Here is a 25,414-nt window from a genome sequence, read left to right as displayed (position 1 = left end):
TTTATTTGTCTTATGTTATAGAAATCAAAAGTGTATACAATATGGGAATAGATTTGGTAGATACTGGACGAAAATTAAACAAATAACGTCATACATATACTTTTCTAATTGAGCTTGATGAACGCTTAGTTGTCTTATGTTCAGAAATCAAAAGTGTGTAAAATAAATATGGGAATGGATTTAATTGCTTCTGAAGAAAAAACGAAGTCGAAACCCCACGCAGTTGAATGGTCATTAAACCAAGATGACGTTAAACGAACATGTGTCGCGTATCCTCGGAGGGTCCCAGACGCGCAACTGTTTGCCTGAATGACTACAGAAATTAAAACTTTATTGGTAAAACAATCTCCCTGGCGCAGGGAGGCGCCACTCCACGGAGAGAGAATCCCCGGGCGGCCGCCCCAACCCCTCCGGCTCCGACCTGCCAATCACCCGGCAACCCAGACACAACATCCCGCGGTCCGGCCCCCGGGCCGCAGGCTCCACAAAGCCGCGTCCCGGTTGGCTCCGATCCGCCCTGGCTGAAATGGAACAGCGGCAGCGATTGGCTCTCCGTCGGCCCAGACAGCTCACGAGCCCCCCCTCCGCTTTGTTATTGCATCGCGTGGGGAAGGAGGCGCGAGGCTGCCGCGGTGGAGCGAGCCATTAACAGCAGGATGTGCACGAGGGCGGCGCTGATGTCGGCAGACAGATAACAGTCGCGCGCAGACGTCAACACACACATCCACGGTCCGCCGACGGTAAACATTCCCGGGCTTCAGCGGCGTCGCAGTGTCGGTGAGGCGCCCCCCCCTCCTCTCCTCGGTGAGTACACCATACGGTCGCGGTTTTCTCCCGGTGCTTTGATCCCTCTCCTGCCCTGACAACTGTTGACGCAGCACCGCCAGCGGGTCCGGGAGACCCTTCCTCCGTCTCCCCGCGTCCTCCGCTGGTTTCAAACCGACACCTGCCCGGGAACTTTGGGGCTCCTTAGGGCCGCCTCCCCGGCTCTGGTTCAGACAGACCCGGGGACCGTTCCCACACCGGGTCTCCGGGTCTGGGTGACCACGAGCCTCCTCCTCATTGTCGGTTAAAGTCCTTTAAACTAGGGTGTACTCTTCATGCTGATAATGGCAGGGCAGCAGGCGGCCAACACTGGAAATACTGGGAATACTTGGCTGTATCTCTCACAGTTGAACTGGAAACATAGAATGTCATTCCACCTTGGCCTTACGGCGGTTCCAACGTTAATCTTGAGTCTTTTAAAAGTAAATCCTGGTTCTGATTGTTTGAAATAAGATTGTTTTCTTTGTTTCTGACTATCGTTTGGGATAGTCCTTGGTATAATTTCTCCTGCTATAGAACATCTATAAAATGTTTATTATGTTTATAGGTAATAACGTTATGTGCTGTAGGCTATATGTGCAATACACGTGTAGTATTTCAGCCATAATGTATACAATTATGTTGTATAAGTGTAATAAACGGAACGCAATGTCATGTGGAGCATGATGTCATGTCTGTAAAAAGAAAGAAAGAAGAAACTACTTAAAATACAGGCGAAACACCCAAATCCAAATGTATACAATAATGTAAAATAACCCCTTTCAAAGTAGAGGTTTTAAACTTTGATTTCGGTTTGATATGGTGTAAGAGATAGATCATAGTTAGTCATTAGTGATGTTTTGTTTTGTAGAGTTTTTAAGACTTTATTTTTGAATTCCACTTACATTATTCAAAATGTAAATAATTCTTCAGTCTAAAATATGTTGTACTAACTTTCACACATAATATAAATATAAAAATATCAGGTCGGCTTAGCTCAGGAGGTAGATCTGGTTGCCTTGTAATTTAAGGTTGCTAGTTCGATCCCGGCTCCTCCTAGTTGAGTGTCGATGTGTTCCTGAACAAGAAACCCCTCCATAACGGCTCTGTCGGCTTTAATGTTTGACTCGACCATATTTGTGGGTATATGTCTATATGTGTATGAGTGGTTTTAAGTTGCTATGGATAAAAGCGTCTGCTAAATGCCCCAAAAAGTACAGACCAAAAATATTTTTTTGGACATCCCCTCCTGAAAACGAGCAAGGCCCTCAAAGTGTGTAATGGTGTTGCCGGCACACAAATATATATTTTCTCACCAATTGCGTCAACATGCAGTCTGTGAACTGGAAGTCTCTGAAAAATTAATTTTCAATGCTTGCAAAATACAAAGAGTATGAGTAGAGGGGGAGTAAGAATGCGTCTGGACAGTTGGGTGAGTTATTTGTTAGATATTCCTGTTCTTCCCCTGCTAGGGCCAGCCCACTGTGGATTCCTTTTGATCTATCAGAAATGGGTTTTTCCTTTTAAAGGTTATCACTTTATGTTTGTTTTATTAGGCTTCTTATTTAACTGAACAAAGAGTTATGTGTCATGTGACCCTCCCGCCACGCCTCCTCCCCCCCCCCCCCCTTCTTTGGTCGCCATGGTAGCGGTAAATTTGTGTATTTTTAGATAACGAGGCAGCATTTGCCTTTGACTTTAATTAAGTTGAATTCGCAATTGTCGTCATGGAGACAAATGGAACAGGTGTGAAATGTAGTTACCTGTCTCGGATGGGCCTATGAGTTTAAAACGATACCTGTTCCCATCTCCTCGTTTTACTACTACATCATGACGCTTATTACCGGGGTCCAAGATAATCTTTAACATTTCTTGCCAAATCGATGCACTATTGGCTGGTGGCCGACGTTTATTAAGGACCTTGCCTACTACCAGAAATACTCAGCCATAGAATGTGACCATGGACTTTCCCCAATGATTCAGGGACATGGATTTTTTCCTTTCAATGTCTCTGCCTGCCTTCAGTTTCAGTCAAGTTTTCGTTTCAGTTTTCAAGTCAGACATATGCTCTAGAATATTCTCAAGGAGGTTTTTATGGTCTACCTGTTCTAGGATATGGAGGTGGTGGTGGGGGGGTGGGGGCGCACCTATCAGTGATCTCCCTGATTGGCCTAACCATCTGAGTCAGCAGCCAATCAGTGCTGTGGTTCAGAGTGAATGGTAAATGTTAAATGACGTCGATGTTTGATTCATTTTAGAAGTCGAGGGGTTTAAGATGCATCCGTCAGTGTTGAGCTCCAGACAGAACTCTACAGAATACATCTTTATAAGTGGCCATGGTAGAACCAGCAGAATCCTAACCTGAACCCAGAGAAACAGACTAAAACAACCAGCCTTGATACAGTGTGATGGATATATGGATAGATAGATAGATACTTGGATAGATATATAGATAGAGTGACAGATGGTTAGATACTGGGTCAATAGGTAGACAGCCAGGTTAGTTAAGAGGTGGATGGATGGATTGATCGTTTATTGGTGTAAAGATATACAAACAGAAACTGGGATAGCTCTCTGGATAAAATGATGTATAGACAGCCCGGTGTCTCTCGATGTGTGGACCCCCAGCGACGGGATGCTTTACTGGTATGTCACTATGTATAAAACTGTTGGTTGTTAAAGGGACATGACGACAAATCTGTAAATTATTATTTGGCCTTTCTTACCCCGATTCAGGTGTAAGACAAAGTCGTCTAGCATCTGAGAAGAGCGTTGCTATTTTCAGCGCCGGTCGGCCCCAGAGGGAGTGTATCAAGGAAACAGTTTACTGACTGCTGATTGGTCGAACGGGATGTCAATCCGTCCCCTGTCCCCCCCCCCTCCAATCCCCAGAGGTATGTCGGAGCTCAGCCCGGCCCCCAGCAGCAGCGACGCCTGCCTCAGCATCGTGCACAGCCTGATGTGCCACCGGCAGGGTGGCGAGAACGAGGGCTTCGCCAAGCGGGCGATCGAGAGCCTGGTGAAGAAGCTGAAGGAGAAGAAGGACGAGCTGGACTCCCTCATCACCGCGGTGACCACCAACGGCGTGCACCCCAGCAAGTGCGTGACCATCCAGAGGACACTGGACGGGCGGCTGCAGGTAGGGCCGCCCAAATAAGGGCAACGTCGGTCTAACCGGCAGTTGGCCGGTCGTTAGACTGCCGTCGATCTTTGTGTGGTTTGTTGAGACTCACTAGACTCACTCTAACTAGGCTAGGCTAGATTAGACTAGGCTAGACTCACTCATACTAGACTAGATTAGACTAGGCTAGACTCACTCATACTGGACTAGATTAGACTAGGCTAGACTCACTCATACTAGGGCTTTGACTCCGAACTTCATTATTCGAATATAATTAGAATATCAAAAAATAGATCAAAATTCGAACGAATATTAGCAGCACTTAATATTGGAACCTGTTATGGGCAGGCCAAGAGGGAGAGACGTCGGAGAACCCGACGCAGTCTATTCATAATATTGTAATGACCACGGAAGAGGCAGTGAATGAAGTATTGATTAGACAGCGGTTTATTGGAAACCTAATAAACCGTTGGAACGCACAAGACCGGTAACCATAGCAATGCCGGTAAACATACCTCGCAAAGCCCAATCCAGGTCTTACTGAAGGAATTGAATGGTCAAAATATTGTTAATAAATATTCAAATATATTCGAACATTAAAAATAATATCAAAATAACTTCAAATAGGATTTTTGGGCAAAAGTCAAAGCCCTAACTCATACTAGGCTAGACTCACTCATACTAGGCTAGGCTAGATTAGACTCGGCTAGATTAGACTAGGCTAGATTAGACTAGGCTAGACTCACTCATACTAGGCTAGGCTAGATTAGACTAGGCTAGATTAGACTAGGCTAGACTCACTCATACTAGGATAGGCTACGTTAGACTGGGCTAGACTAGACCAGACAAACTCATACTAGGCTAGACAACTCTAGATTACACTAGGCTAAACTCACTCTACTAGGCCAGATTAGACTCACTAGACTCACTCATACTAGGCTAGACTAGATTAGACTAGGCTAGACTCACTCATACCTGGCTAGTCTAGACTAGGCTAGGCTAGACTCACTCATACAATGCTAGACTAGCCTAGGTTACACTAGGCTGAAATAGATTCGGTCATACTAGGTTAGAAGTTAATTTAAGCCTTTTGTATCAATCATCCCTGTGCGTAGCGGAAGCATGCTTGCTCTCTTTTTGAAAGCTGTTCTGCTGGTTAACGTTCGTATCGGTCTGATAGCACAGCCCCGTGTTAAACCCCTCATGTCTTTCTGTAAGCGGTGGATTCCCTCAGTTGCCTTGCATTCTTCAGACAGGTCCACTTCCCCTTATTGTGTCCTGTGCAATAACCCGGCCCTCTCCCGACACGGCTGGCCTCAGCCCCGGCCAATACACAACAACCCCGTCCGCGGTCCCCCCCCCCCCTGTCCTTGTTTTGTCAATATCAAACCTGGAGCTGCTTGCTGCTGCTGCTGCCTACGACTCAAACGTTGGAACGAGGAGTCACGAACACCGATTGTTACATTTACATTCAGTGGATTTGGCTGACGCTTTTATCCATACTGACTTACAGCCATTCACACACACACGGTCGTTCACACACCGACGGCGGTGTCACCCACGCAAGGCGTCAGCCAGCTCGTTGGGAGCAGTCGGGGTGAGGCGTCTCGCTCTGGGACACCTCGACACTCGGCTAGGAGGAGCCGGGGATCGGACTAGCGACCTTCCGGTTACCAGGCAACCCGCTCCGCCTCCTGAGCCACTGCCGTTCCTCTGAAGGTGGTTGGTTCATGCTGCCTGGTGTCTTCCTTCATGAGCCTCGGAACCAAAGGCCTTGCCACGATGAAGGGTTTATCTTTTACAAGCAATTATCTTGTATCATGGGTGCCTTTGGTGGCTGGCTGAGCGTCACATTGCCAGGGTGTTGGGATTCTCTGACGAAAGCTTTGTGGTTCGATTCCCCCGTGCGTCGTCTGGATGCCTAAGTGCCGTTGAGCTAGATGTGGAGCTAAAGTGGTTCATAGTTGAATGATCTTCCTTTTGAGTAAGGATTTACTGTATACGATCATTGTTTGGTGCTAGTACTTGGTGATGGGCCCTCTGGCTGCTAGTTTGATCCCCGGCTCCTCCTTGCTGTGTGTCGAGGTGTCCCTGAGCGAGAGAGAACTCGACCTGACTTCTCCTGACGAGCTGGCTGTTGCCTTGCATGGTTGACTCCGCCATCGTTGTAGGAATGTGTGCATGATCACATGCACGTAAGTTATTTGAATAAAAGCGTCTGCTAATGCAACCCTGTATCAATTGGGTTACATTGATATATATTTGTATTAATTGGTACATGATTGTGGTTGGTGGAGGAACCATGGTGCTTCATTTTCCACATTACGTTCGGGGAAGCGAGGGGTTAGTAATTCCAGTGGTTTCCATAGAGTCAGCCAGGCCATTTCCCCCATGTTTAGTTTGATAAATGTTGCAGTCTTGTTCGTTAGGTGCAGAAACGACCTGAAACAGAAACACTTGTTGGAAACACTTCACGTCAAAAAAACGTCAGTTGGTCGTGCATTACAACCCAACGACCAATCATATCGCTGTATTAGGTACAGCCACTATCCGTGATCCAATCCTGAGGGATCAAATGACACATGTTGACCCGCCCCCCAATTTGCCTTAAAGATTGCTCATTACACTGAAGCAGAAAGAACACAGTTTTTCCCTGACTGCTCTTTAACAGAATCATCAGACGTCGTTAGGACGCAAGGCTCTCATTGGTCCACGTCTGCAGTGACATCACAGGGAGGAAGTGGTCTGCATGAATGACATTTTAATGAGGTCATAGGTTTTTAACAAAGTAAACAGATGTCAAGCTCCGGTCAGTCCCCAGACACATCAAAGAGTCTCTCCTGATGATTTAAGTCAGTCTGTTTCTCAAAGGATGAAGCTACATAAGGTCATCAGGGAATCACTTCGTTGCAAATCTTTTAACGTTTTTAATTACATTTTGCTTTTGAAACCGAAACGTCCAGAGCTATCGGTGGTATTGACGTGGTCATTAGAATTGTTACACTAATTAGGCTTTGTATAGCCTAATTAACGGACCGTGGCGCGGTATGCTAGCAGCCACACTCAGACAGCCACAGTGGGGTTATGTGGGCGTAGCATCGCCCGCGCACACTTAGCATAGCAATCAGTTACATAGAATGAGCTTAGCAATAACATGTAATAGCGTTAATATAGCAATCAGGCAACGTAGCGTTAGCACACAGCCAAGGGTCATATAGTACTAGAATAGCAATCACAGGTAATGTAGTGTTAGCATAGCAATCACTGGTAATATAGTGCTTGACTATACAGACCAGAGGCACACTAAGAGACAAAGTTGTGTGCAGAGGGAGGGAGGAAGAGGGAGAGGGAGCGGGAGAGAGAGAGGGAGAGTGAGAGAGAGAGAGAGAGAGAGAAGGAGAGAGAGAGAGAGAGAGAGAGAGAGAGAGTGAGAGAGAGAGAGAAGAGAGAGAGGAGAGAGAGAGAGAGAGAGAGAGGAGAGAGAGAGAGAGAGAGGGGGGGAGACAGACAGACTTGTTTTGTCTGAGTCACAGGAAACAGAGTTAAGACAGGCTGTCTGTGTGTGTGTGTGTGTGTGTGTGTGTGTGTGTGCGTGCGTGCGCGTGTATAGAGAATAGTTCTTTGCCAAGTAGACAGAGACTGAGCTGGCAGACAGCCAGACCACCACACACACAAACACACACACACGCACACAGCACACACACACACACACACTCACACACCAACCACACACACACACACACACACACACAACACACACACCGCGCACACGCACAACGCGTGAGTAAAGGAGTTTAGACATTATGTCAGAGGTGTGGTTTGACTCTGCTGGTCAAACCTACATCACCTGAACCCCCCCCCCCCCCCCCCCTCTCTCTCTCTATCCCTCCCCCTCTCGACCCCCTCCACCCCCCTCTCACTATCTAATTATCCCTCCCCCTCTCTGTCTCTCTCTTCTCCCTCCCTCCCCCTTTCTGTTGGTCTCTGTTCTTAACCCTCCTAATCTCTCTGTTTGTCTATCTTGATTCTCCCCCTGCCTCCCCCATTCCGTCTCTCCCTCCCCCACTCTGTCTCGACCCTCTCTGCCCTCTCTCTCTCTCTCTCCCCCCTCTCTCTCCCTACCCCCCCTTGTCTCCCTCATCTCACCCCCACCCTCTGCTTTCCCTCTCACTCTCCTCCCTCCTTTCCTCTCTCTCTCTCTCTCTCCCTCGGTTTCTCTCTGTCTCTCACTCTTTCTCTCTCTCTGTTTGTCTCTCTCACTCTTTATCTCTCTCTGTCCGTCTCTCTCTGTCCGTCTCTCTGTCCGTCTCTCTCTCTCCTGTCCGTCTCTCTCTCTCTCTCCTCTCTCTCTCTCTCTCTCTCCTCTCTCTCTCTCTCTCTCTCTCTCTCTCTCTCTCTCTCAATGTCTCTCTCTCTGTCTGTCTCTCTCTGTCTGTCTGTCTCTCTCTCCCTCATACACTGAATCAGCAGGAATCTCTTCTTTCAGTGACTCAGTGCGACTGGGGTGGTGAGCTGCATCAGTTTGTGTGTGTGTGTGTGTGTGTGTGTGTGTGTGTGTTGTTTGTGTGTGTGTGTGTGTGTGTGTGTGTGTGTGTGTGTGTGTGTGTGTGTGTGTGTGTGTGTGTGTACGCATCTGGTAAATTGTGTGTTTGCGGATTGTGTGTTTCGTTCGTGTGTTCTACAGACAAACTTTCTCTATTTTTTGCTAAACCTATTAGGGATCCATCCAACCATCCATCAACCTATTCGTGGGTCGAAGCTAGCAGCAACGTTTTCGCAATACCTTCTACATTTGTGTCGACCAGCCTGCTATCTGGTGGTTTGTTATGGACTCCATTCTTCCCAGTATGTACTATCTCTCCAGCTCCTGCCTGGCGAACTGGGTGCCTTCTTAACGGCCACCGCTCCATTTAAGTGTCGAGTTTCTGTTCGTCCCCTACAGGAGCTGCATCAGCTAGCCTCTTGGCTTTGGAGGAGTCGTCTGATAAGGTCTAACGTGTGTGTGTGGTGTGTGTGTGCTGTGTGTGTGTGTGTGTGTGTGTGTGTGTGTGTGTGTGTGTGTGTGTGTGTGTGTGTGTGTGTGTGTGTGTGTGTGTGTGTGTGTGTCTCTGTCCGTCTGTCTGTCTGGGTGCGTGTGCATGCATGATCTCTGTGTGTGTGGTGTGTGCGTGGCTTTGTGTGTGTGTGGCTGTGTGTGTGTGTGTGTGTGCGTGCCTTTATGTGTGTGTATGTGTGTGTGTCTCTGTGTGTGTATGTGTGTGTGTGTGTCTGTGCGCGTGTGTGGTGTGTGCGTGCCTTTATGTGTGTGTGTGTGCGTGTGTGTGTGTGTGTATGTCTCCTGGCTGTGTGTGTCTGTGTCTGTGTGTGTGTGTGGTGTTCGTGTGTCTGTGTCTGTGTCTCTGTGTGTGTGTGTCTGTGTGTGTGTGTGTGTCTCTGTGTGTGTGTGTGTCTGTGTGTGTGTCTGTGTGTGTGTGTCTCTGTGTGTGTGTCTCTGTGTGTGTTTGTGTGTTCGTGTGTGTGTGTGTCTGTGTGTTCGTGTCTCTGTGTGTGTGTGTCTGTGTGTGTGTGTGTGTGTCTCTGTGTGTGTGTCTCTGTGTGTGTGTTCGTGTGTGTGTGTGTCTGTGTGTGTGTGTCTCGGTGTGTGTGTGTGTGTGTGTGTGTGTGTGTGTGTGTCCGTGTCTCTGTGTGTGTCTGTGTGTGTGTGTGTGTGTGTGTGTGTGCGTGCGTCCCAGGTGGCGGGCAGGAAGGGGTTCCCTCATGTGATCTACGCCCGGCTCTGGCGCTGGCCCGACCTCCACAAAAACGAGCTGAAGCACGTCAAGTTCTGCCAGTACGCCTTCGACCTCAAGTACGACAACGTGTGCGTCAACCCCTACCACTACGAGAGGGTGGTCTCCCCGGGCATTGGTACACACCCCCGCTCTGGTCCTCCCACACAACCACCGACACTCTAGGGAAGACTCACTAATACTGGGCTAGACTAGGCTGGACTAGACTAGAGTCACTAATACTGGACTAGACTAGGCTAGGCTAGACTAGAGTCACTAATACTGGACTAGACTAGGCTAGGCTGGACTAGAGTCACTAATACTGGACTAGACTAGGCTAGGCTGGACTAGAGTCACTTATACTGGGCTAGACTAGGCTGGACTAGAGTCACTGATACTGGGCTAGACTAGGCTGGACTAGAGTCACTAATACTGGACTAGAGTCACTAATACTGGGCTAGACTAGGCTGGACTAGAGTCACTAATACTGGACTAGACTAGAGTCACTAATACTGGACTAGACTAGAGTCACTAATACTGGACTAGACTAGACTAGGTTGGACTAGAGTCACTAATACTGGACTAGACTAGGCTGGACTAGAGTCACTAATACTGGAATAGACTAGGCTGGACTAGAGTCACTAATACTGGACTAGACTAGAGTCACTAATACTGGGCTAGACTAGGCTGGACTAGAGTCACTAATACTGGACTACACTAGACTAGGCTGGACTAGAGTCACTAATACTGGACTAGACTAGGCTGGACTAGAGTCACTAATACTGGGCTAGACTAGGGTCACTGATACTGGGCTAGACTAGGCTGGACTAGAGTCACTTATACTAGGCTAGAATAGGCTAGGTTAGACGAAGGCTACATTATACTAGACTAGCCTAGATTATACTACTTGTACTACTGGCCTACGATTACAATTACAATTAGGGCATTTAGCAGACGCTTTTATCCAAAGCGACTTACATCGGTTAATACACACATTGACACACCGACGGCAGAGTCAACCATGCAAGGCGACAGCCAGCTCGTCAGGAGCAGTCAGGGTTAAGTGTCTCGCTCAGGGAATCATCAACACTCAGCTAGGAGGAGCTGGGGATCGAACTAGCAACCATTCAGTTACAAGACAACTGCTCTACCTCCTGAGCTAAGCCGAGCCGGCCTATATACTCTTACAAGGCTAGAGAGAGAGAGAGAGGGAGGGAGAGAGAGAGAGGGAGAGTGGGAGAGAGAGTAGAAATAGAGAGAGAGGTTGTATGTGAGAGAGAAGGAGTTAATATGGAATTTACTTCTCTAACTATCACAGAGCAGTGTAAAAACTACGTCAAGCACAACCTTGGAGTGTTCCACAAACACACACAGACACACACACACACACACACAGACACACACACACACACACACACACACACACACACACACACACACACACACACACACACACACACACACACACACAGCCGTCTTCCAGCAGATTTCCATTGTTTGTGTGTGTACTCCAGACTGTTTAGTCTGGTGCCTAATTCACACATAACCAGCTAACAGCCTCTCCTCCTCTCCTCTGCCCTCCTTCCTGTCCCTTCCCTCACTCTCTCCTCTCTTAAACTCTCTCCCACTCTCCTCTCCTCCCTCCTGTCCTGTCCTCCTCTCCTCTCTCCCACTTCTCCTCTCCTCTCTCCTCTCTCCTCTCCTCTCCTCTCCTCCTCTCTCCTCCCCTCCTCTCTCCTCTCCTCTCTCCCTCTCTCCCCTTTCTCCTCTCTCCTCTCCTCCCTCTCCTCTCCTCCTCTCTCCTCCCCTCCTCTCTCCTCTCTCCCTCTCTCCCCTTTCTCCTGTCTCCTATCCTGTCTCCCCTCTCCTCCCCTCCTCTCTCCTCTCCTTCCCTCCCCTCTCTCCTCTCCTCCCTCTCCTCTCCTCCCTCTCCTCTCTCCCTCTCTCCCCTTTCTCCTCTCTCCTCTCCCCTCTCCTCTCTCCTCTCCTCCCTCTCCTCTCCTCTCCTCTCTCCTCCCCTCCTCTCTCCTCTCCTCCCTCTCCTCTCTCCCTCTATCCCCTTTCTCCTCTCTCCTCTCCTCTCTCCTCTCTCCTCCTCCCCCCTCTGCTTCCTTCTCTACAGTGGGTCTCAGTGTACAGACTGGAGGTGAGTGTGTCCTTAAGTTGTCATGTGTCCTTTGGGCCATGAGTTTAACCCCCAGGTGTTGCTGTGTGGTGGTTCCACTCTTGTCCGCCTGAGAAAAATCTCTGAGGTGAAGGACAACGTTAGAATAACAGCCTGTGCTACTGTAGCTGTTACAGCCTGGAGGAACCACCGCTGACCACCTCAATACCTGAACTACACCCTGATGATAAGCACAATAATATTAACTATTACTATAGTAATAACAAATAATCAAAAATATCATAAATATATGGACGGTTAAGCCCTTTGAGACTGTTGTGTGATTAGGGGCTACAAAATACAAATAAAATTGAAATTAATTAATTATGAATACAAGTAATAGTATTAATAATAATAATAATAATTATTATTAATTTAAGCATTATTCATATAGCTTCTATATTCTTGCAAATGTGACTCTCAAAGTGCGTTACATGAAGAAAATTCCCTGTAGAACAAAAACAACATAACAAATGGCATGCAATTGGACTAAGAAACAGCGTTGAACGTTGAAAGACAATGTAAAAGAGTATGTTCATTGAAAATAATAAATTAACCAAACATAATGAGTATTTAAAATAACATCCCCGAGCGAGATCATTAACCCCTAGCTGCTCATTAATCACTTCACTTCAATCCTGTGATTTGCCTTTAAGGTGTCAGTGAATTGTCAGTAAATGAAAATGGTTAAAATCTCTAATAATCAGTATTCTATAATTGGGGCCCGTTGGCCCAGTACAGGTGGCCTATAGCTCCGTTGGGCCCCCTGGGGCCCCCCGGGGCCCCCTGGGGCCCCCTGAGCCCCCGGTCGCCCCGACCACAGAGGCCTCGAGACGCTGCAGTAAGGATGTGATTCTGTTGATGTGCGGAAGAGAGTCCTCACTCCCTCCTCACTTCCCCCCCTCAAACCCTGCTCCACATGCAAAGTTATGCAAGTCAGTCCGCAGACGCCGTCGACAGCGAAAGGGGAAGAGGGCTGAGGGGGGAGGGGGGGGGGGGGGCGGCGGGGGGGGGGGGGTGGAGGGGCGGCGCTGTTCTGATGTGGACGAGCCTCTTCTTCTAACCGTGCGGAAAAACCGCCCCCCCCACTGTCGTTACCATGGCGACGTCACACGTGGGCGTTTCCCACCCTAGAGGTGCGACGGACGCGGGTCAGCCTTCCGGGTTGGCGCCGTCCAATGGGTGACGCCGCCTTGCCGAGCGCCCTATCAGACGTCCGGGTGGACGCTGCCGTGGGTGATGTCACGATACGTTCGGTTTAGCGTCTGATCAACATCTCAACAACTAACCCTAACCACAGAAGAAGACACACTGCACTTCACTTCCTGAAACCCAATGTCGAACAAGCCACAGGGTGTGAAACGATCTCTTCCAACCCCCTTGGAAGAGATCGTCCAATGGCATGCAATGGCATGCAACTAGAGCTCACTACACGATCGATACCTGCCCCCAGGGCTCAGGTATCAAGCTGACCTCCTGACCTCTGACCTTTGACCCCCCCAGGCCTCCAGGGTCGCCTCATCAAGGAGGAGTACATCCAGGACTGTGTGGGCGACATCCCCCTCCACCAGGAGCGTTACGGCCAGCCCCTCCCCCCCCTGCACCTCCCCCCCGAGTCGCCGCACTCCCCCCTCCCCCCCGTCAGCCTGTATCCCAGCATGCACCTCTCTCCCGCAGGTGAGCCCAGTGAGTGTGAGAAAGGCTTTTTTTTTTTTTTGGCGTGAAAGATTGGTGGATGGATCCCCAGGAGTGTGTGTGTGTATGTGTTCTCTCTCTCTCTCTCTCTCTCTCTCTCTCTCTGCCTCTCTCTCTCTGCCTCTCTCTCTCTCTCTCTCCTCTCGCTTTCTATCTATCTCTCCTCTCTCTCTCTCTCTCTTTTCTCGCTTTCTATCTATCTCTCCTTCTCTCTCTCTCTCTCTCTCTCATTCTCTCTCTCTCTCTCTCTCTCTCTCTCTCTCTCTCTCTCTCTCTCTCTCTCTCTCTCTCTCTCTCTCTCTCTCTCTCTCTCTGAGCTTTAGCTTAGCCTGCTGGCTGGTGGACTGGATTGTTGCCATGGCAACGTCACCTTAATACAACTCAGAGGAGAGTGACTCGGGAGCGGTGTGAAACAACCCAGGATATTAAGAACCCAGAGTGAGAGACCGGCCGAGAGAGACAGACAGACAACCGGGGGGTCAGACAGGGAGAGAGAAAGACAGACAGACAGACAGACACCCTGGTGGACAGACGGCTTGAGAGAGACAGATAGACATAGAGACGGACCGATAACCGGGGGGAGAGACAGGGAGAGATAGGAAGACAGGCAGGAATAGAAAGAGAGCGATGATCAGGCAGACAGCTAGACAGACAGGTAGACAGACAGACAGGCAAGCAGAGGCAGGCAGAGAAACTGTAGGAGGGAGACAGCGACACAGAAATACAGGAAGAACAAGCAGACACGGATATAGAGAGAGAGAGGCTGAGAGGTACAGACACTGTGTAGATAGACAGACGGGGAGTTAGAGAGACAGACGGGCACGCAATCAGATGCATGGCCATGCACAGAGACCAAGGGAGGTCATAAAACATTGTTCCAGTGATCTGCTGCCCCCTACAGGTCATACTGGTCACACTGGTGCCTGAGGACACAACACATGTTCCCGTTTTAGACACTGAGATGTTTACCAGAACCAAACTAGAAGTTAGCAAGAGAATAGGAGTAAAGGATAACACACAGCAATGCTCTCAATCTCTCTCTCTCTCCCATCCATCGCCAACCCCCGACTTCACCGTCTCTCTCTCTCTCTCCCCCCCTCTCCCTCTCTCTCTCTCTCTCTCCCCCTCTCTCTCTCTCTCTCTCCATGTCTCCCTTCATCTCACCTCCACCCCCCCCCCCCCCCTTGTCTCCCTCCCTCCCCCCCACCCCGTCTCTCCCTCCAGGGGCCAGCTCTATGATGGGGGGCCACGGGGGGCCCGCGGGGGGTCTGCTCCAGATCGCCCCCTCTGGTAACCCGGGGCTGGCGGGGTCGCCCCCCCCCGACCACACCCCCTGCCCCCAGCGCCACAGCCCGGACTACCTGGGCCCCCCCACCCCGGTGCACTCGGCGGGCTCCTACCACAGTGAGGCCCCTCAGAACACTCTGCTCACGCTTTGGGGGGGGGGGGGGGACACAGGGTACCTCACCATACGATACGTGATACGTGGCCCGCGATGCAGATAATATCGCCATACTGCGATTCTGCGATAATCAATATATTGTTGGACGATCGTATCACGATACATCACGATGAATACAGAAATGACCGTGAGTCGGGGTAGTGCTGGGCTTCGGTCTTTATTCGCGGCCCGAACTGAGATTTTCAGTTACTCGTCTTCGGTTAGTTGGCTTCCGTTCAGGTTTCCCTCATCCAGCGTACGATACGCGATGCATGGCCCGCAAAACCGATGGTAACGGGATACAGCGATTCTGCGATAATCAATACTAAACGATACATGATATAGTATATATGTCTAACGATGAACACAGAATGACTGTGAATCGGGGAAGTGCTGGACTTCGGACTTTATTCACGGTCCCAACTGAGTTTTTCAGTTACTCGTCTCTAGCTAGTTAACTTCCGTTCTGGTTTTCTTCATTCCTGTGTTGAGCGCCACCTGGAGGAGCAGAGAAAGCAGTTCAGAGCGCATTATTTTATTGATTAAAAAATATATATTTTGGGCGATATTTCCTGTCTAACTCTTCAGGAAAAAGGCATTAAAATGCAAAAATAAATCAATAAAAGTAAACAATGATAATCTCATTCGTAATCATACAACCATTCTAACGTTATTTCGCGCCAGTGATTCGATTCTGGTATCGCACGAAGAAGGGCGACGATAGTGTATATCTCTGTGTATATACTTTGTCCCCCCCCTACTCAAAACGTTGTTATTCACGCTGAGGCGAGGCTGCCGCGCAGGCCTAGGTCGCTGGACGTTCACCTGATGCGTATTGTCCATTTGTATTTGGATACTGTGTTCCTTTAAACAATTGAAAAGAAAACCTTCCCTAGGTCTTACCTTGGGTTTAGGTCCGGGATTTAGGCTGGATTCGGGGTTCGGCATGCTAGCGTCGGTGCTCTGGTAGTCAACGTGTTGACGGCTGCGCTTCGCAGTATCAGTAGCTGTTAGCTAACAAAGCTATCGTCAACAGAGCTGTGGTCAGCCTAATGAACCCCCCCCCCCCCCCCCCGCAGTCGTTTATCAGTCAAAATGTCCGCCGTGTGAATAAGGCTGTTTAATGGGATGGGATTGAAGCCTGCAGCGTTTCTACACCGTTGTGTTGGGACCACATGCTGGGTTGTCTGTCTTGCATTCCGGGGTCGTGGGAGATTAAAACATGTCTTTTGGATTTCCAAATAAGATGACCGTGACTTATGTAGTATGTGAACCGCCTGCATAATGATTCTCAGTCCCAAGCAAACTACTTGGTGTGGCTATATCCACAGATCTATCTATAGATATAGATATACAGCAACAGTGCTGATTTATTTATAAGCCTTCATTAGCTGATCGCGGTCTCATCATTACGTTATATAACCATGTTGCAGTAGCTACAGCGGGACAATGCTTAAAACTGGTTTAATCTCCTTTAATTCAACACTAACTATTTCAATGCTGGCACATAGCTCTAGTACCGGTAACTGTTATTCCCTGATCATCGCTTTCTGCTCGGTTGATATTTCACAATTCTCAAATGCCTCCAATCTTAAAGGCTTGGACTCTGGCTCACTGTGCGTGACGATAGGAACATGTTTAGTTAACAACAAACGCTATGAGATGGGAAAAGTCTCCAGAGCAGCTTCTCAGACGTCAGCTCTTCATCAGACTCCCGCTCAGCTGTGAGCCCGCTCGATGTACCCCCAATAAACCGTCCGATCACCTCAAGAGGCGTCCAGACCGGTCTGCTATGGTTGAACCGATCACACTCAAGGAACCAACCACCAGCTCCTGCCTTGCCCACTAAGAGACACAAAGAGGAAAACTCCCACGCGAGCAGAAATAACACGAGAGCGAGCAGACGAACACAGACAGCACGTGGGCTCACGGGGGCGTCAGTAGTGGGGGGCTTACGCTCGCTCAGCTAATGGCTCTTCCACCGAGGCTGTGTTGTGTTATGGCCCTCGCGGGGCAGAGGAATACTGCGTGCGAGTGCGGTAAAAAGTGCTTGCGATAATCATCTGTGTGCTCGGATGTTGTTAGTCGCGCGCGGTGCACGGTCGTTTGCGCTCGTGAGCGTTGGTCAGTGATTACCGCGAGGCCCCCCCGACCCGCTGCTTAGCACCGTCCGTCTGATTCACCCTACAGGGGTGATTCGGATTCTTACGGGCGGTTTCTCGGAGCCGGACCCTGTCACCATGGCAACAAGTCGACAGTTGGAATCCAAAGTTTCGTCGGTTGATATATATTTCTTTGCGTCAGACCGACATTGAACTATTTCTTGGTAGAATTTCTAGGTGTCTAGCTGCCTACACCTCTTCCCACACTGAAGGAGACTTTAGTGTGAAAAGAAGTATAGACGGACGAGTAATATACAGACATTTAATGCATATATCCTAGACATTGAACTGTATCCACGGGTAGAATCTGACCGGTCAAATAAAAGTCTCCCCACACTGAAGGAGTTTTTTATTTTTTTTAGTGCGCAGGAATCTAACCCAATGCCTTGCTCTGTCCTCCGGCCCGGCAGCGACCTGGACGGGCTCCAGCACGGCCTCCTACACCCCCGTGGGACCCCACCAGAACGGGCGGAGCCACCAGCAGGGCCCGCTGCACCACCAGCCCGCGCCCAACACACACTTCTGTACGGCCCCCCCGAGCACCACCATACCACCACACCGCCACCACCACACCACCACCACACCACCACACCACCACACCACCACACCACCACCACACCACCACACCACCACACCACCACACCACCACACCACCACACCGCCACACCGCCACACCACCACACCACCACACCACCACCACACCACCACACCACCACACCACCACCACACCACCACACCACCGCACCACCACACCACCACACCACCACACCGCCACACCACCACACCGCCACACCGCCGCACCACAACATCACCACACCACCACACCACCACACCACCACACCACCGCCACACCACCACCACACCACCACACCACCACCACACCACCACACCACCACCGCCACACCACCACCACACCGCCACACCACCGCCACACCACCACACCACCACACCACCACACCACCACACCACCACCACCACCACACCACCACACAACCACCACACCACCACACCACCACAGCGCCACACCTCCACACCGCCTCTACGTGGACGAGTGTCCGCAGTGGGGGCGGGGCTGAGATGGGAGGGGCTGTTGTTGATGGTAACGGTGTATGTACACGAGTGATGAATGAGGGAGGTGTGTGTTGTGTTCACCTGCAGGGTCCCAGCACCACAGCTCAACACCGTTTCCCCAGCCGGTGTCCAACCACCCAGGTACACACACACACACTCACAGACACACGCACACACACACACAGACACACACTCACAGACACACACACACACACACACTCACAGACACACACAGACACACTCACAGACACACACACACACGCACGCACACTCACACACGCTCACACACACACACACACACACACAGACACACAAGGACAGACACGCACGCACACACACACACACTCACAGACACGCACACACTCACACACACACACTCACAGACACGCACACACACCCACGCACACGCACGCACGCACATACTCACTCACTCACTCACTCACTCACTCACTCACTCACTCACACACACACACGGACACACACACACTGCCTCACTTACTCACACAAAGGCACAAACAGTGAATGTGTGTGTGTCGTATGTGTGCGTTATGTGTGTGAGTCACATGTGTGCGTTATGTGTTTGTGTCACGTGTGTGCGTTATGTGTGTGTCATACGTGTGTGTTCTTTGTGCGTGACGTGTGTGCGTGACGTGCGTGCCCCCAGGTCCGGAGTTCTGGTGCTCCATCTCCTACTTCGAGATGGACATCCAGGTGGGGGAGATGTTCAAGGTGCTGTCCAGCTGCCCGCTGGTGACGGTGGACGGCTACGTGGACCCGTCCGGCGGCGACCGCTTCTGCCTGGGCCAGCTCAGCAACGTGCACCGCACCGACACCAGCGAGCGCGCACGGTGAGCGCGCACGTGCCTCCGTTAGGGTGTGATCCAGATGCCTCGGACACCAAGCGTCCGAGTTGGGAAGCGGGGAAGTCTCCCAGCTCTCTTGCGGTATTTCTCGGAGGCGCGCCCCCATTTGTGCCACGTTGGTCGTTTAATATCGGTTGGTCGTTTAATATCGTTTGATATCGGTTGGTCGTTTTAAATGCTCTTACACACTTGATTGTTTTCGAGCTGGTTTGCTAAAGAGGCTAATGTAGCTAACAATGAACAACGACTAGCCAATTTCATGAAACAATCACAAAGACGAACGGGAAGGCTATGAGTGCTCCGAGACCGGAAATGATGTCACAAGTGCAACTCGGAAGGCTGGCGTCCGAGTCAACTGGAACACACCATTAGGGCTGAACGATTTAGGAAAATAATCGAAATGCGATTGTTTCGACCAATATTGCGATTGCGAATTAGTATGCGATTTAATATATTAAAGTTCTCTATGTTCTGTATTATTCACTAAACAAGCAATAAATCATTCTATAGTAAGAGCAACACAACATCGGAAGCATTCGACGTATGCACTGCTCTTTCCTTTAGGCCAGGCTAATGAGTGAGGATGATGTGATGCATGAATTGATATCATAACGTCTTTATTCAACTCTTGAATTGTAAAAGAAAAATAAATACGAATCTTACTGATCTCCAGGAAGTAACAAAAATAAGAATAGATAAAATAATAAATAAAAATCCCCCCAAAAATTCAAAGTTGTATTTCTTTCACTTTCTGCTGACAAGGAGCCGCTGAACCTCCGCTCCTGACGGCGAGCTCTGGTGGCCGCTCAGAGCTGATGGCCGCCTCGTGGCTCTTTGTGTCTGATTCGCTCGGGCGTCGTGAGGTGTGCTGTGATTGGCTGTGTGGCCGCACCATACGGAGCAGCTAAGGGGTGGGGTGGGGGGGGGGGGGCTGATGGCGGTCTGATGAGGCCTATTCAGGGGTGCCTGGGTGGGGGGGGGTCAGGGGCGAGAGGCAGACTGTTAGTTAGTCTGGAACATTCTCTGTTCGTTGTCACAGAGAAAAATGCCGCTGGATGTAATTGGATAGGCCAACGACCAATCACAGCAACGAAACGGTTGACGCCAGAACGGAGCGACAAAGTAAATGTAAAGAGACAACGTGCTTAAAGCAAAGACGTCTTTCGCCTCAACAAAAGCTTTTAGTGCAGTCGTTTGTCGTCTGAATCAGTGGCAGCCATCTTGGTTTGTGGCGCTCCTCTGCGTATCTTATTTGTCCCGCCTCATGTTAGTTAAACGCTTGTGATTGGTCGGTCTATCTCGTGCCGGGCAGAACCATTTCTGTGTGGGAGGGGGGAGCCGGACCTTATCTGCAGAGCAGGTGAAACGAGCTGGGGAGATGAGTCTGGTTCCCAGTAGCAGGAGGTGGTCCCCTGTGGTGGGGTCACTAAGCCCCCCCCCTGTGGGGACGTCAGTGAGCCCCTCCCACTTTGTTGAGGAAACCAAGCCCCTCCCCCTTGGGTGAGGACACAGAGCCCCTCCCCCTTGGGTGAGGTCAATTAGCCCCTCCCCCTGTGGTGAGGTCACTAAGCCCCTCCCACTGTGGTGAGGTCACCGAGCCCCTCCCCCTGTGGTGAGGTCACTAAGCCCCTCCCCCTGTGGTGAGGTCACTAAGCCCCTCCCCTGTGGTGAGGTCACTAAGCCCCTCCCCCTGTGGTGAGGTCACTAAGCCCCTCCCCCTGTGGTTAGGTCTCTAAGCCCCTCCCCCTGTGGTGAGGTCACTAAGCCCCTCCCCCTGTGTGCAGGCTTCACATCGGGCGGGGCGTGCAGCTGGAGTGCCGCGGCGAGGGCGACGTGTGGATGCGTTGCCTTAGCGACCACTCGGTGTTCGTCCAGAGCTACTACCTGGACCGGGAGGCGGGCCGGGCGCCCGGCGACGCCGTGCACAAGATCTACCCTGGAGCGCACATCAAGGTGAGGGCACGGGGTCACCGGGGGTCACCGGGGGTCAGCTCGGGTCAGCTGGGGTCAGCTGGGGTCACCTGGCCAGGGGGCTCAGCTCTCTGTCTCTTTCACCTGTCTGTCTCTCCAGGTATCTTAACTATCTGTCCCACCTGTCTGTCCCTACAGGTGTTTGACCTATGTTACCTGTCTGTCCCTCCAGGTCTTCGATCTATCTTACCTGTCTGTCCTACCTCACTTTCCCTCCAGGTGTTTGACCTGTTTAACCTGTCTGTCCCTCCAGGTGTTTGAACTATCTTAGCTGTCTGTCTCTCCAGGTGTTTGACCTATCTTAGCTGTCTGTCCCTTCAGGTGTTCGACCTATCTTACCTGTCTGTCCCTCCAGGTGCTCTACCTATCTTACCTGTCCTACCTGTCTCTCCTACCTGTCTGTCCCTCCAGGTGTTTGACCTATCTTACCTGTCTGTCCCTCCAGGTGCTCTACCTATCTTACCTGTCCTACCTGTCTGTCCTACCTGTCTGTCTCTCCAGGTGTTTGACCTATCTTACCTGTCTGTCCCTCCAGGTGTTCGACCTATCTTACCTGTCTGTCCCTCCAGGTGTTTGACCTATCTTACCTGTCTGTCCCTCCAGGTGTTTGACCTATCTTACCTGTCTGTCCCTCCAGGTGTTCGACCTATCTTACCTGTCAGTCCCTCCATGTGCTCTACCTATCTTACCTGTCCTACCTGTCTGCCCCTCCAGGTGTTCGACCTGCGGCAGTGCCACAGACAGATGCAGCAGCAGGCGGCCACGGCGCAGGCTGCCGCGGCCGCGCAGGCTGCTGCGGTCGTCGGTGCGATTCCCGGACCGGGGAGCGTAGGGGGCATCGCCCCCGCAGTCAGTAAGTCTGTCTGCCTCTACGGCTCTAATGCTGTCTGTTTATCTGTCTCACTCTCTGACTGTCTGACTGACTGTCTGTTCGTTCCTCTCAATCTCTGGCTGTCTGACTCGTCTGTCTGCCTGTCTGTCTCACTCTCTGTCTGTCTGAATCGTCTGTCTGCCTGTCTAGCTCTAACCTCAGGGCCACTTCAAGTACTTGAGCCGGTCTTTGGCGCCCTCTGCTGGCAGCTGCTGAAACAGACGCCTGAACTTCAAAATAATCATTCATGTCTCGTGCTGTCACTCCGATAGCTCGGCAAACGACACTCAAACGGCGACTCTTAAACCTTAACGACAGCACCTTTTATAATGATAACGAGCTGAATCTAGATAGTTAACATCACATTATATGTGATGGTGCATTATATGGCGCAATACATCGTGTAACTCCTGCTGAAAGGTCTTTGTGTTCCCGGTTTGTGTCCAGGTCTGTCGGTGGCGGCGGGCATCGGCGTGGACGACCTGAGGAAGCTGTGCATCCTGCGGCTGAGCTTCGTGAAGGGCTGGGGGCCGGACTACCCCCGGCAGAGCATCAAGGACACCCCCTGCTGGGTGGAGGTGCAACTGCACCGACCGCTGCAGCTGCTGGACGAAGTGCTGCACACCATCCCGCTGAGGGAGCCCAGCCAGAACAACTGAGAGAGGGGGGGGCAGGTGTGTGTGTGTGTGTGTGTGTGTGTGTGTGTGTGTGTGTGTGTGTGTGTGTGTGTGTGTGTGTGTGTGTGTGTGTGTGTGTGTGTGTGTGTGTGTGTGTGTGTGTGTGTGTGTGTGAGGTTGGAGTGGGGAACAAAGTGACACCCACAACAGACTGTGTTTGTGTGTGTTTGCTTGTGTGTGTGTGTGTGTGTGTACGCGCGCGTGTGTGTGTGTGTGTGTGCGCGTGTTTGTGTGTTCGCTTGTGCGTGCGTGTGTGTGTGTGGACCGCAGGCCAAAGCTCTCTTTCTTGTGCTTTATATTAATGTCTTGTTATGAGAAGTTTGTTTCGCTGGAATCAGTAATCTCCCTGGAGGATGAGATATCAAGTTACCCCCCTGATTGGGTGATTAAAACCACCCACCAATCATAATTCTCAATGTCGGGTCACGTGACCGAACTCTGAGGAGGGCAAAGAAGGCTCTAGATTCTGGCCTTTCTCAATCAATCTATTCCACCTTGGAAAGCATCGATCTCTACACCTACCGGACAGAACAACAGCATCAAATGGAAAAGCATTTGTTTTGTTACGCTAACATGTTACGCCCAAGAGTATGCTCACAGGTTATGCTAACATGTAATGCTAACAGGTCATGTTAGCAAGTTTTGCTAACATTTAATGCTCACATTTTATGATTATAGGCTATATGGTCACAGGCTATGCTAACAGGTAATGATCATAGTCTATGGTCACATGTTATGCTAATAGGCCAAATGGTCAAAGGGTATGCTAACATAATATGCTCATAGTCTAATGGTCACAGGCTCTGCTCACATGTTATGCTAACATGTTATGACCAGTCTATGCTCACATGTTATGCAAACATGTTAGGCTAATAGGCTATGCTATGTTATGCTATGCTAACAGGTTATGCTCATAGCCTATGGTCAAATGTGATGCTAACAGGCTATACAATCCCAGGCTGTGCTCACAGGATAATCAATCACTTTGTTAAGCAAGACATTCCCTCGACGCTTAAGGACCAAAAAGTTTAATAATATTAATGATAATAATAATAGGTAAAACAGGCAAACTCAGCTCTATCTGCATATGTCCGGTGCTCTGTTCCATGTTTACTTACTGCCTTTGTGACCTCCAGATGTTTTAATCTAGATGTTTTAAACCAGATGTTTTAAACCCAGATGTTATATCCAGTTGTAATCTCAGAGATGCAGGTCTATACAAAGAACCCAAGAAACCTCCCTTCGATCGCCATAGTAACCAAGAGTACCAAAGCCAACCACTAGTTAGCTCTTAGTTGGCGTTAGTTAGCGTTAGCGACTGTACCGATACCAAATGAGTTCTAGGGGAACGGCCGGATAATCACGGCGTCACGGTTCCCCTCTCGATCCAAATCTTACTTCCTTTCCCCACGATCGCCTGGAAGTGTTGCGGTGATGGTCACTGACATTAGCTTAGCCATGCTAATCTCTCAGCTAGTAGAAAAAGCCTATACTTCCATTTTGCTGCTGGGTTGAAAGGTTAGTTGCCATTGAGACATGGTTCTGATCACGTTGGACGTGAAGACTAATACACTGCCTATCTCAAACGTGTGTGTGTGTGTGTGTGTTTGGCGGGTTGTGCACACAATTGTGTGCACAGTGTATTATACGTCGTGGGCTGTGTGTATTTTTTGTTGTCCCGTGATTTGCAATGTGTGCGCTTGTCCGTACGGGTTTGTGCCGTGTGTGTGTGTGTGTGTGCGTGTGTGAGGGAGCTAGTGTGTGTCTATGCGTAGGTCGTCAATCAATATGGCTTAAGACTTTATAGATCGTTCTCGTCTGCCTCTGTACATCCCCTTCACTTTGACTTTCAGATGACCTTTGACCTCGGGTCATGACCTTTGACCTCGGGCCGCTCCCCGGTGACCTCAAAGGTTGACCCTAATGTACAGGCTGGTCGCGTGATGTCATAATATTTATCGCGGAGAAAAAGGTCTCGGGTTTATCACTTCTAAAACCTCCATGTTTCACCGCAGGCTTTAAGAATTACAAAACCTTTATTTGGACGAGATCAGCAGCGACACACGTTATCAGTTTCAATATCCGTGTGATGTTCATCAAAGCATTAAAGCTCTCTGATCCAATCAGATCGTCTGTCTCCTGTGTTTTCTGTCTCTGTGATGGTAAGAGGGTGAATCTGATTGGCCAGTTGGTCAGGCAATGCCTCTCTGTGAGGGATGAAACTGAACGGTCAGGCCTATACAACACTGTTTGAAATACATTTACATTTTACATTTAGGGCATTTAGCAGACTATTTTATCCATAGCGACTTACAATCAGTACATTTGTCAGAGGAAAGAGAAACAACAATATATCGCTGTCGGTACAATAAGGAGGTTCAATCAAGTCCTAAGCAGGGTTAGGGTTACCCTAACCCTAACCCTAACAATCACTAGGTTAACCCATTCCCCATACAACAAAGATAGCTAGGATAAGATGATAACAATCTCTTTCTGTCTTGTGTGAAGTGTAGACTGCAGACTGTTTTTTAAAAGTAATCCAGAGGATGTTTATTTACATATTCTAGTTTTATGGTTGGACCTTATTTTATATAAAACCTGGGAACAGATATTCAAGGTTTAAGTGTACTCTTAAACGTTGAATTAGGAGAACAACCTACTGGACTATATTTCACTTCTGCTAAACATAGTCCGATGTCTGATGTGCGGATGTAGGCCCGTTACATCATCATTTATACGTACATATTGTTATTAGTCATTTAGTCGAACTAATGCTTTTATGGAGTTGAGTGGTGTGACGCGGCAG

The 25,414-nt window shown here is 49.8% G+C and overlaps 1 protein-coding gene across 1 annotated transcript; it reads left to right on the top strand.

Moving 5' to 3' along the window:
* The first annotated feature begins 538 nt into the window (after positions 1-538).
* Positions 539-25,305, top strand: smad10a (SMAD family member 10a). Its single transcript, XM_056591758.1, has 12 exons — positions 539-804; positions 3,697-3,943; positions 9,658-9,832; positions 11,816-11,839; positions 13,361-13,534; positions 14,777-14,956; positions 17,566-17,679; positions 18,314-18,367; positions 18,891-19,074; positions 20,874-21,042; positions 21,775-21,913; positions 22,379-25,305. The coding sequence occupies exons 2-12, from the start codon at positions 3,701-3,703 to the stop codon at positions 22,588-22,590; spliced, it is 1,668 nt and encodes a 555-aa protein (XP_056447733.1). The 5' UTR covers positions 539-804; positions 3,697-3,700; the 3' UTR covers positions 22,591-25,305.
* The last annotated feature ends 109 nt before the right edge of the window (positions 25,306-25,414 follow it).

This window comes from Gadus chalcogrammus, chromosome 6 (genome assembly GCF_026213295.1).
Source record: "Gadus chalcogrammus isolate NIFS_2021 chromosome 6, NIFS_Gcha_1.0, whole genome shotgun sequence".
Classification (NCBI taxonomy): Eukaryota; Metazoa; Chordata; class Actinopteri; order Gadiformes; family Gadidae; genus Gadus; species Gadus chalcogrammus.
Note: the sequence above shows the minus strand (reverse complement) of the source record. Positions and strands in the feature narration are given on the sequence as shown.

Coding starts and splice junctions, on each gene's coding strand:
- smad10a (XM_056591758.1), top strand. CDS start 3,701: ATGTCGGAGCTCAGCCCGGCCCCCAGCAGCAGCGACGCCTGCCTCAGC. Junction 13,535..14,776: donor CATGCACCTCTCTCCCGCAG/GTGAGCCCAGTG, acceptor CTCTCCCTCCAG/GGGCCAGCTCTATGATGGGG. Junction 19,075..20,873: donor GACACCAGCGAGCGCGCACG/GTGAGCGCGCAC, acceptor CCCTGTGTGCAG/GCTTCACATCGGGCGGGGCG.